The 13,326-nt window shown below is 39.4% G+C and overlaps 1 protein-coding gene across 1 annotated transcript; it reads right to left on the bottom strand.

Annotated features, from left to right (window-relative positions):
* Positions 1-4,587: 4,587 nt before the first annotated feature.
* Positions 4,588-10,910, bottom strand: LOC134629681 (lysophosphatidic acid receptor 2-like). Its single transcript, XM_063477206.1, has 4 exons — positions 10,664-10,910; positions 9,847-10,341; positions 8,734-8,993; positions 4,588-4,686 (listed from the first exon to the last, which is right to left on the bottom strand). Exons 1-4 carry the CDS (start codon positions 10,908-10,910, stop codon positions 4,588-4,590), a joined length of 1,101 nt encoding a protein of 366 aa, XP_063333276.1.
* Positions 10,911-13,326: the final 2,416 nt, after the last annotated feature.

Below are 13,326 nucleotides of genomic sequence, written 5' to 3'. Positions count from 1 at the left end.
CTGAGCAAGAGAGAGTGAGAATGTGAATGATTTATCTTCTGGATCAGCGAGCTTCAGTTTTGTTTCAGTTTCGTTTCAGTTCAAACCTTCTGTGACACAGGACCCTGGGTGAGGCAGTGCTTGACATTGTGCTCAGTTGTTGTTGAAGTTCATCCAAAAAGAAAAAAAGAAAACAAACAAACAGAAAATCACAAAGTTCAACATTGATCCACAGGGCACTCTGGTTAAATGTAAATGGACAACTGTGTAAGTGCAAAACTGTAATCAGCAAACATACACGTCATATTCATAAGTGTCCATAATTAAGAGGGAGACATGCCTCTTTGTCACAGCAGAAACAAGCTGAGTGAGCACTGGAGAATGTCACAGAACTGGTTTGTTCTTCCAGATTTTTCTGTCTGTGTTTGGTGCATGATCACATGAAAAAAAGCCCAGTCTTTGTCACAGAGTCAGGAGGACAGTGGTGTTATCTGATGTTGATTCTTAAGAGGCTTTCCATAAGGGTAAGTGTTGTGTAAATGTTTGTTATAAGCAGTCTCGGGTTTAAGCTCGGCACAGACGGCACGGAAAGTCATCCAAAACATTTGTTCGGTCTGACTGTGGAGAGCACTCGCAGTATGTAGACTTCATTACTCTGGCTTTCTGCCTGGAGGTTTTAGTATCAGATAAAATAGTATGAACAGAAACTGATCTTTGTTATACTTCTTTTACCTTTTGAAATATAAGAGTTGTCAGGTTTGATAACTTTTTGTGTTGTACTTATACTACCAAAGCTACTTATTATATATTACAGTTATTGTTGCAAATAGCAGAGACTGAAGTGATAGTCCAGAGTGGAGTAATATTAGTTTGAACAGTGATACTATTTATATGTACATTTTGAGTGAAACCTTAAACCCTAACCCTAAGTAAATGTGACAGGAAAGTGTTATCAACACATCTTCAGTGTGTGGTTTCTGGTGTGGCCGTTACACTAAAGATCTATTTTTGTCCAGAGAGTTAGTGTGAATAGTATGGTAATTTCCATATATGGCCTGTGAAATTACCATATTATTCATGTAAATCACCAAATTAGAAATTTAAAAGCACACTATATTTCTGTATATCTACACCTATATAAATACCTATCTATATTTACACTGCTCAAAAAATTAAAGGAACACTTAAAGACATCAGATCTCAATTGTAAAAAAACTAAAAAATAAATAAAATAAATAAAATCTTCTGGATATCTATACTGATACGGACTGGATCATGTGTTATGAAGGGAAGGAAACTACAGAGGGCTGAATTTAAAGATACTGAAAATCAAAGTGAAAAAATTATGCAGGCTAGTCCACTCTACTGAAATTTACTTGCAGCAACTCAGAAATTTGTCTTGCCCTCACATGCTTGTACGCATGCCTTATAACATTGTAGCATGCTCCCAATGAGACAACAGATGCTCCCCCCAGCTGGACCAGGGCATCACTTAGCTCCTGGACAGTCCGAGGTTCCACCTGGCAGTGTCGAATGGACTCAAAAATAATGTCCCAGAGGTGTTCTGTTGGATTTAGGTCAGGCAAGTATATCGACTGAGGCTATTCCTTCATCCTGAAGGAAATGGCTGCATATTCTCACCACATGAGGTCAGGTACTGTAGGGTTTGACAGCATGTCCAAGAATTTCTTCTTGACACCTAATAGCAGTCAGGGTGTTGTTGCCTAGCCTGTAGAGCTCCTTGTGTCTCTCTATGGATATGTATCCCCAGGCAGTCACTGACCCACCATCAAACCAGTCATCCTAAACTTTGCTACAGGCAGCATAACATTCCCCACGGCTTCTCCAGATTCTTTCACATCAGTCGCATGTGTTCAGGGTGAATTGCTCTCATCTGTGAATCGTACAGGGTGCCAGTGGTGGAGCTGCCAATTCTGGTATTTTATGGTAACTGCCAATCAGCTGCCACAGTGCTGGGCAGTGAGCACGGAGCCCACTAGAGGATGTTGAGCCTTGTTGGGGGTCTTTACCTTAGATCACCATCATTAATTTGCTCCTTGACTGAGAACTAAACTCTGTAATATAATCAAATTAACCAGATGAGTAGGTAGAAAAAGGCTATATTTGATTACTAAGACCTAGCACTGAAATACATTTAACCACCATCAGCTTGGAATGACCCTGTTGACATTTTCAGTTTTCAAATTTTGCTTATCCCAAAACTCCAAATATAGTTACACATTCTTACCTGGATGACAGTCACATGTTAGGAGTTTTTATTTAAACAATCTTAAAATCTAGCTTTCAAGTTGTTTAGGTATTATGTATGAGATATATTTATAGCTGTGTTAAACTGTTGTAAAAAGCTGCCAGAACAACTTGTGCGTTTGTGCTGATCACATTTTACTTCTTCCTGCAGGTCAGCAATGGGTGGCTCCTCCTCAAAAAGAGCCCTTTTTTGGCCAAAGAAGAAGAAATCACCTCTGAAAAAGACCTGGAGTCAACTGAAGAGGGTGCTGCCTCATAAGAAACGCAAGAAGAATGCTCTGTCACTGGACAAACTGAGTGTGAAAAAGTCGAGGAAGGACAAGCATTCCAAGAAGAAACCGTCACTGACAGCAAACAAGAAAGTGCCGACATTGCTGAAAAGACTCTCTATGGATAACACAAAGAAAGAGACGAGTCAAACTGGTTCACTGGGAAGGAAGGATAAGGACAAAGGGGGGCTGGAAAGAGTTGGAGAGCAAATAAAAAAGAAACTTTCCAAGGATGAGAAGAAAGACATTACCGGTCAGGCAGACACTGTTCCTCTTTCTGAGGAAAATAAGGCAAATGATCCAACAAGTGAGGCAAAGGTGCCTAAAAAGAAACTCAATGAGATCATACGATCCATTCGTCCAGCTGCAGACAGATAACAACCGCCTCGCATCTGGCAGGAAGACGTGAGAACTCTGTAAACAGGCCACAGGACAGTCAGGAAGATACACATTTTTAATGACATCACTCAGAGAGCAGATTATAATGGCAGAAAAAGTGTTACAGTCATCAACGGTTCTTCTTTTAAACATGTCAGTTTCTCCCAAAATCAATATTAATCAGCTGCAATATTTTACTCAAAAGCTTTACTCACACTTTACTCAGCAATAAAAACATTTGTGGATTATCATCCTGCTGACAAATGATGGGCTTCATCCCCCCGTAAATTGCTACGGAATACTGTTACAATATCAACCATTACAATGTCATTGCAAATTTAAGTTGTATATTTCTATGACAAACATTGTACAAGTGAACATTGTTTCCACTGAGCAGAGACAATTTACATTATGCAAACACAAGCAGCATGAAGTGAGTGAAAAAAAACAAAAAAACAACAACTTGTATCTCATATTCGTATATCACACTGGCTGTATATTAAAGAGAAACGCAACATTTGTAATCACATTTTTCACTGGCCGTAGATTTACAAACCACTGCGCTCATTTTGACGAATAAAAGAACATGAAAATTGTGGGTCATAACAGGCACGTATACCTTGAGGGATTTAAAAATAACAACAACAACAAAAATCCATGTAACATTTGTGACAGGAACACCATCTACAAATGTTGGCCAAAAAAAATAAGGTGCTGCTGATTGGACAAAAAGTGTAAGAAACCCCCTAAAATCATTTTAAATCTTTGAACTAGTTTAAAAATGTCAAACCTGATTAATCTATAACTTTAACGTTACTAAATTACTTATTAATGCCCTTAGAGCGGCCATTGGGCCTCTGTCTGAAACTATATCCGCATACACATCAGCTGACTGTTTACTCAAAATAATACAGGCCAATAAAATCCATGCTGCAGGACTTTACTGTTCTCTTTTTAAATCAATCCAAACTATAAAAATCAGGTGTTTCTAGTATTTTATTCGCACGCACGCATGCACACACGCGCGCACACACATGGCTAGGCTACATATCACAAAAACATTTCTGGTCATGCAATTAAATAAACACCCCCATTCATTAAAGAGGACTTACTGCACTAGTGGTAACAACTTGGATCACATTAACTTAAGCTAAGAGTAGCCAACAAACTACACACAGTGTGGCTCATAACTAAAGCACAGAGCGCATTCTTTATGATTGCACATTTTCACTCATTTATTCCACAGGTCTGCTGTGTAGCTTTCCAGGTGTTGCTCTTCCATCACTGTTGTCGCTGAGGGAAAAACAACAACAACAAACAAACAAACAAACAAACTGCTGAGTCACTCGTGTCTCAACAGGAATCTCTCACGTGTGTCTCCCATGTTGTCCAAGTGATCCCAACAATGTATACGCGTCAGTGTGCAGGGGAGGTGTTGATGGCGGGCTTGTGTTTAAATGAGAAGATCAAGCTGCTGTTATGCAGCTTCCAGTCAAAGACTGTATCTCTTCTACCAGTAGCTGCAGAAACAGTAAACCCACAGCAGAGGTAAAACCCTTTATATAAAAAAAAAAGAAAAGAAAAAATCTACATAATCCTTGAAGAACCAGCTCAAGGCTAATTTTTGTGTACATACACAGATAAGTTCACTTAGATATGCATGTGTGCGTGCCTCGAAATTTCTCAGCTGGTCTCAGTTAATCGGACTTGCAGGGATGTCCTCTGAGCTGGCACGGATGAGAGGCGCCCCGTTGCTCCTCTCTTTCGCCTCGGGGATACGAGACTTACCGTTCTAGAGACAAAGGTGGAAACAGATAAGAGTATGAGACAAGAGCTGAAAATGAGGTCAAAGAACCAGGAGGGTGAAAGGTTTAAAAATAAATAACAAAATAATCATGACAATGATAAGAAATAGGGCTTAGATGCAACAGGGAGAATGTGAAAAATAGAGAGGGGGGAGGTGGGTGGGTTAGTCATATGAAAACTAGCAAAAAATAAAACCCAGAAACAAACAAGCAGTTAGAAAGAGATGAATTTCATGTTCATACCCAAAGGAGCGTTTCCACGCGACCTGCCATGTTTCTAAATTGCACATTTCAGAAGTTACCGCAAAGCAGCAGACACACACGACCAAAGAAATTGCAGATGTACACAGATGGTGCATTTATTCTTATTAGTCGTAACAATGTACAAAATTTTAAACAAAACAAAAACGCCCCAAAATCATGTAAAAAAACTTCCTGAATCGCTGGAACAACGCCAAAAAAAAAAAGAAAAAAAAAGAAAAAAAAAAGTACGCCTATAATATAACAATCGGTGTTAACACTGATTTAATTAAAATCTAAATGACAAGAGGTATAATTAGGGGATATATATTATATATATAAACAGACACAATGCCGTGCTCTTTGAGAGTGCTTACAGTTAATGTGCTCCATAAAAGATGCAACTTCCTTTCAGTGGCCCAAATGCCTCTCTTTGATCTTTATGTCCCCCCCCCCCCCAAAAAAACAAAGAAAAAAACGAAAAAAAAAGAAACAATGTTTCTGTGAATCATTTCTCACACTCAAGTATGCATGTGCACACTAACAAGATAACACACTCCTCGCAGCACTTCCTCTGTAACGAGAATGTATTCTTTGAACATACACACATGCCAGAGTAACGAGTCAGAGGAAATGTGGCAAGAAGCATGACCCGCTAACCACCAGCAGACATCTGGACTGGTTTAATCACTACACAACATGAGCGTACACAAGCTACAAAACACATGGATTAATGAAGTGCACACAGGACAGAAATGTTACGGTCAGCATAAACTAGAGTAATAGTTGCATCAGGCAACAGGATAATTCCAGGCATTTGGGTAATTCCCAAATCTGTTTGTAGCACAAGGCAGTGAGGCCATTTGACCTCGCTGATTGGGATTTTGAGGAGCTATATGAAGGTCACTCCTTGACCTTCGGTTAAAAAGTTGGCCTGGAAAAATTTGGTGGCTGGATAAAAGCGCATATGTATGGAATTATATTTGTGGCCTTTATTCTGCATGAATGATGGGACACAGTGTGAACACAGATGTTTTGCGCATACACATTTTGTTGCTGCAACATCTCGCGCTACTAGCAACCAAATTTTGAACAGGTTAAGACAGAACTGAAGGTTCAAACCATAATTTTAAGCTTTTAAGTTTGAGACATCGAGCTTAAATATTAACGACGGCAAATCAGCAACCTAAATGAGAGGAGTTTCTTACTAAGCAACAAACTCTGCGACGCAAAAATAAAGTCAGTGCCGAAGTGCCAAAAACTGTAGTTCTTCAAATGGCCAATTCCAAGACAGTAAGTCTGCAAAGACTCCAAATTTAAATTAAATTAAAAAAAAAAAAAAAGTTGTGTTGGTGGACTTTTGAATGGAATAATCTAACAATTAGCATGACTTGCTGTGCAGTTAATTGCACCAATAGCCTGAAAGTCTGTCTAAAATCATCATAGCAACTTAAAATCTATCAGAATACATGTTTGCATCTTTTATTTTTCAATTTTGTTTTAGTGTCTATGTTTAACAGATGTTGAGACAGAATTTCAGCATGATCAACATTTATTAATATAATTTTAGGCGCTCCTATAAGACATCCAGTCAAAGACGCTTATTTCAGCACTACTGACACACAGGAAAGCATATACAGTAATGTCCTTACTGGTGGCAGTTAATTAGCATGCTAAGTGGCTAATAAAGTGGCTATTTACAAAATACTTTAAGTGTCAATTTGTGAATTATGTTTGCGTCTTAATTTTTGAATTTTGTTTTTACACAGAAAAACTGCCTACAGCACTGTGTAGCTATTTAGGTAAATCTTTAGTTTTCCCAACATTTTGTAGAGTCAACTGAACAATGAACAAACTCACTGGCAACATAACATTTTTGCAGCCCTGTTGTTTCTGTCTTTAGCTCGCATTCCAACACTTTCATCGCTCTTTGGCTGTGTGCCTCTTTCTTCCCAGCTTCCACCCACTCGTCAACTCTTCAGCTCTTGACCTCCTCCATCAACAGCGTCACACAGCAGTGTGTACTCTGCCGACACGTGCGGTACACGTTCGGGCATGGGTTTAGATGTCGCATGTTTTCAGATATAATACCAAAGCTAGCAAAGTCAGCTTACATTTGGCACGGTGAAACTAAAGGTTAATGCAAAGCAGTCACAAACAAGACCCCACATAAATCATAGTTTAGTCTGATTTGGCCAGGTGCAAAGCGCACACACAAAAAAAGTGGGAGATTTCTGAATGATGGTGACGAGTCTGCAGCTGTGAGCTGAACAGAAACTAAATGTTAAACAGAAGGCCATTTGCTTTACCAGTTTCCACAAGTCTGCCACAAATCCACACAGAGAATTTAGTGACGGGGTTAAAGTGTGAGAAATAAGAACTGAAAGAAGGAAGCACACAACCAACAGATCCTAGATTAAAAAAAAAAAAGAAAAGAAAGAAAAAAAAGAAACATTGTAGAATATCAAAGTTTAAGTTATGGAACATTTGACACAAAGTCACTGTGTTGAATGAGTTCTGTGTTTTGGACCTCTGTTGGAGGTTTTCTCTGCATGTGTTTTTTCACACATCCTTACTAAAAAAAATTCTACGAAACAATTTTCAGTAAGCGCAGTGTTTGTTTACGTTTCAATAAATGCTGTGATGTCACCAATCGCCATGAACTAAACCATCTCTTGGACCACTCAACACTGTGATACTGCAGCGCAACAAAAAACCAAAAAGCACATTTGTTTACAATCGCTCAGGCAGACAAGAAGAACACAATAACTCACAAGTATGCAATGTGCACATTAACGCCGTGCTTGCGGCTTCTGGTGCACATCTAAAGACTAATACAATTTTCACATAATACAACCATAGACAAGCTCTCAGCTGAATATATGAGAAAAAACAAAAAAAACAAAAAAAAAACAGCACAAAGGCTTTGACTGGGGAAGTGAGCACTACAGTGAAGATACGTGATTTTTCCTAATAAAAACTTCCCCAAAATATGCACCAAAAAAAGAAAAAAAAAAAGAAAAAAAAAAGAAAAAAAAGGAAAAAGTAAGCCACAACAACAATAATAGTAATAATAATTCAAAAATTATCTTTCCGCAACCCAAGTTCTCAGTATAACTGAGTGGAGACAGTAATGCACTTTACAGACTGTCCCTACACACTGCATTTACAGTTTTACGCAGCTCGCTCTGATGAAACTGCTTCTAACCTGCTGTTCAATTTTAACTGGAGGGAGATGTTGAGAGGTTCTGCAACATTTTACTTATACGTAATTAATTAAGGAGTCTTTTCAGCTCTTTGCAGTAAGAAGAACTGAAATGTTGAAGTGACAATAAGAATAAAAACAAACAAACAAAAACATCAGACACCTAACTGATTGGCCTGCCTGTGCAAAGACTAGCTGTGTCTGCTCTTCCCTGATTTGTGTCGCATGTTGCAGATTTGCCAGGTCTCACTGACAGATGGATGAAACTGGATGCAGTGTGTAAACTGTGTGTATATAGACTGAAAACCTGGGACAAACTGGACTTTTTGCAGGTATGACATTCAGGCAATTAAACAACAAATATCTATCTATCTATATATATGGATATATAGATAGATAAAACAAAAAACCACAACAAGCCACATTCAGCTACGCTGCTGTCGCAGATCTCTCTCAAAATATTTAGATGGACAGATCATCTGACTACAGTCAGCGTGATACCAAGTGGTCTAAAATCAAACAGTCCTTAGAGCATGTGCTTGTTTTGATTGTGATTGCTGTCATCGATTCCATTGCTCTCGGACAGTACCTCTTGCTCCACGGTGTGAAATTTAACTTCAGAGAAGCCTCTGTTCTTGTGCCTCTGAGACCATTTGCAGCACAGGATCTCCTTGAAGGTCCTCCTCATGTCTTGGTCCCTGAAGCAGTAGATGATGGGGTTGACGAAGGAGTTGCACTCTGCCAGCACCAGACAGTATTTCTCGAGGCCTAGCACCAAACTCTTGTCATAGTTCAGACCATCGAGCAGCAGTACAACCAGTGCGGGTGTCCAGCAGACCACAAAGCATCCTACAGAGTCAGGGGGGAGAAAGAAATTAACAGAGTTGTAAAGAATTTCAAAGGGTAGGGGGAAGCATATGAGGGAACACACACAGATTAGTCAGTTCAGTAGTCTGTTCTGTATAATATCTGCAGACTTTGGTAGCACGCTCAGCACTAATATATGCAAAACTACCAGCTGCAAAAACAGTTAAAGGATGTGAGACCACACACTCAGGTGCATAGTGGCTTTATGTGTCTCTCAGAACGATAAAATGAGGAAATGTCCTCACTGTCTTGATGATGTTGCTCACAGGTACAAATTGTCAGCAGTGTCATGTAGGCAGAAACAAACAAGTTTTCTGTCATGGTAACGAAACTATGCAGCTCCCCGTCAGGACATGCTCTGGCTTTTCCTCAACTTCCTTACATGCCAGAGCAACTGAATCCTGGCTGCTGAGTGACGGGACAAACACTTGTGTTTTTTTTTGTTTTGTTTTGTTTTGTTTTTTTGGGGGAGGGTAAATTTGGAGGAATTTAATTGAAATCAAAATAAATCAGAATGAGACAGTGAGAGTAGAGCAGCAAAGGAGAAAGACTAGTTTAGAAAATAAGAAGAAATCAGTACCAGGAAGAGAGCAGCTAATGTGTGTGTAAAGCCCATTTTTACAGGAACTACAAGAAAAGAGACGAGTCTGCACGGGCCAAGAAGGCTGGCTGTGTTTGATCAAGATAAACTTTTCCCTGGAAGCTCTATCCTCTGCTACTTTCTGCAACTAAAAAGCTTTGTCTTAGCGTGATGTTTTTAAATGAAGCTAAAAATGCAAAGTTATCTCCCAAACATAACTATTTGACTTGATATGTATTGTGTGCACTCCCTTACCCAGGATCATGGAGACTGTCTTCATCAGGTTCATCATGGTTTCTCTCTGTCTCGTCGTCGAGGTGTGCTGTGACATCTGCCTGCCCTTGTGCCTCACATAGAGAAAGATCCGGGTATATACGGCCACCATGATGGAGAAGGTCATCAAGTTAAGAACAGCCCAGAATATCAGGAAGCTGCGGTGGTACAGCGGTGCCATGGTGGAGCATTCACTTAGATGGCACATGCAGTTCCAACCCATTTGGGGAACCAGGCCCATGATTATTGCCACCAGCCAAATTAACAGCACAACTATGAAAACACGCCGAGTGCTCATGCTGCTGTGTAGCTGGACGTTGAAGATAGTCTGGTGGCGCTCCACAGCCACGAATAGGAGGTTGAGGACTGAGGCTGTCAGGCTGGTATTTATCAACCCCTGACGAGTAAACCACTGGTTCAGTGATAGCTTTATAGTCCAAGGACCAGTATGAAACATCATGTGGAGATACGCAAAACCTAGGAGGAGGAAAGTGAGGAGATCTTTTAAACAGAGGTAAACTATTTACACTGTTATATTCTGAGTCGAGTCTATCGTTGTTACCAGTTAGTTGAAATAGTCAGGAGCACTATTCAATAAAACTCAAAAGGTTGCCTGACTGTCCAAGAATCCCCAACTTTGCATTCATGGTTTGTGTTTAAGAGATCACTGTTGCTTTTCAATGGAAACAAGGCTATGAGAATGTGTTTCTACTCTGCTCTACTTTCTCTTTGTGAAGTGTTTTCTGTGAACTTAAGTTATTTCACAAATGGTTTTACAAAAATAAATGGAAAAATTTACCTGCAAAAAGGTCTGCCAAAGCCATATTACCCAACAAGTAGTAGATGGGAAAGTGAAACCGTCTGTTTTTGAAAATGGCTGCTACTACCAAAAAGTTGGAAAAAATAACAATGAAGCAAACAATCAAGCCCAGCGCGACAATAACATAGTCACGCTTTTTCCATTCAGTATTAATGGCTTTCCCACTGTTGTTGTAGAAAAATTCGATGGTCTCATTGTCATGGCAGGTACCGGTTATGTTACCCATCCTGAGGCGTGAGCGGGGTGTGGGATGAGAAAAACGTTGATGAGTAGAAAGAGTAGGGTGGTGTTGCAGACACAGAGTAGGAGGAGGACTAGGGCACCACTGAGACTCGCCACATTTGGAGGTTTGGAGATCGGCATGCCATTAGCTGTGCAGGTGAGGACTGGAGTTATCCAGACGTCTGAAAGCCTGGGGACTTCTCTGTATGCTGGATGCACATCTACATTCTGGAGAAAAAGTAGTAAGTTTGAGCAAACATTAAATTATGCATAACAGTTCAAAATCAGTGATGAGCATTTATTAACAAACTACAGAAACTGGTGATAGTGAAAGCCACTAATGATATCCAACATAGATATAGCAAATATTTAACTTAAAATTTTTGCCATTTAGAGAATAAACATTTAAAATAACATAGTTTGACAAGATTAAGGTAAATACGAAGTAAAGCAATATTCAGATGACATAAAATAACCAAGTCTTTACCAGGTCTAAAGATTAGGTAAATATAGCCTGAGATAAACACGACATCTCATTACTTTAAAAAATTTTTTTTAAATGCAGAAGCAGTGTGTGAAAAACTAAGTAGACCTTATAACTTAAAGTCATGATTTGCCATTTTACTTTATTAGTCTCTCACATCACAGTGTAGGAATTTCTTTACATGGTTGTTTCAGTTCATTGCAGCTTGCAGGCAGTCATTTCCGCTCTCTTTAAGTCCCCGTCAGGTTGAGGTCTGGACTTTGACTGAACCATTGCGACACCTCGATTCTTTTTTCCTTTTCCAACCAAAGTAACCGGCTGTGCTTGGGATCATTGTGCTGTTGCATCACTCAGTTTATATGACAGTGCTGGCTGTCATATGACCTCACATTTGACTCTAGAATACTTTGGTATACTGATGAGTACGTGGTCAACTCAGGAACTGCAAGGTGTCCACATTTTGTGGTAAAAAAATCAACACAACTCCACCACCACCACGTTTGAGCAAATACATGTTTGGTTTTTATCCAAATGTGGTGCTGTGCATTATGGCCAAACTACTTTACTTTGGTCTCCTCTGCCCAAAGGACATAATTATACATGTTTTAAATCTTAGATTTTAACAGGGGCATTTTACCATGGCTAGAAATCAGACTATTACTGGAAAACAGTGACAAATATAATGTTTATTATGTAAAATAGCTGTGGCTTTTGTCCCTTGTGGCTTATCCCGGTGCTGCTGTCCATCACAGGTCAAGCTCAAATTACAGTCAGAAGATCTATGCATTTGCTCTTTGTCTTAACAGAGTCAAACACCAGTGCGAACAAACCATTTCTAGACACCCTTGTACATAGATATACAGCACTATAGTGGTAAAAGCACTGGATTTTTCCCCCTAGGTTGGGGTTAAATCACCAGAAAAGCTTTTTGTATCTAGTGGCCAAACAAAATGTGATACCTAATATGGAATGGAAATTGTAAGGTCTCAATAAATAACTCATTAAAATCACCTAAATAAACTAAACTGAGCGTTTAAAGAAAACATCCTGCTTTTTACCATTATATTCTTTCACGGTGAAAAGGTAGGGCAGCAAGATCAAACTGACTTTGCACCAATGCAAATGAGCACTTTATTAACGCCACTAACCTTCATCAAATCTATGTACTGAAGGCAGCATCTACATAGATTGTATTTTTGATAATATTGGAAAGTCACACATCAGGACAGAGGCTCTTCTTCCTGTTAAACTAATGCAGACATGCTGACACGACTTATTACAATGCACTACAAAGCATGCACTCAGAGGGCAGTTTCTCCAGCCGAACACACACTTATTTTATAATCCTAGAAAGATAACGCTGTTCCCAAACAGGGCTAAGCTGCGATAATAAAGTTGACCCAGCCAACAAAGATAAAGCAGTATGCAAGATTTGCCCCCACGCAAGCTGTGGATAAACAGGGCACCTCCCCTTTCAGCCCTCTGATGCTTCAGTGTCGTGCTACAGAAAATAAGTTTGAGTGCACAGCAACTATTTTCCTGTTCAATTAAACTGAAATCGATTTACATTATCAGAGAAGTAATTGCTGGAAGCGAGTCGCATCATTTTTTTGTTGTTGTTGTTCAGAACAACTCAGACTACGTGCACATTTAATCAGCATTGTTGAAATACGTGAGTGGCATTTCTTGCATTAACTATCTGATTAATCAACTTCTCTAACGCATCCTTAGCTACTGAGCCGTCTCCAGCAGGTAAGCTTTAAGGTTAAGGTTTGAAGCCCCAACGAAAGGTTATTAGCTTTTTTTGGCAAAAAATAGAAATAAGGATCTATACATTTACCACAGAATCACATCGTAAGTAACTTTGCCCTGTACAAGCCAGAAAACCTTGATTTGTAAGAAAAGCAACGTTATACACTACGTTCATATACTACGA

Source organism: Pelmatolapia mariae, linkage group LG6 (genome assembly GCF_036321145.2).
Source record: "Pelmatolapia mariae isolate MD_Pm_ZW linkage group LG6, Pm_UMD_F_2, whole genome shotgun sequence".
NCBI lineage: Eukaryota > Metazoa > Chordata > Actinopteri > Cichliformes > Cichlidae > Pelmatolapia > Pelmatolapia mariae.
The sequence above is the reverse complement of the archived record's forward strand: the minus strand, read 5'-3'. Positions and strand labels throughout refer to the sequence as shown.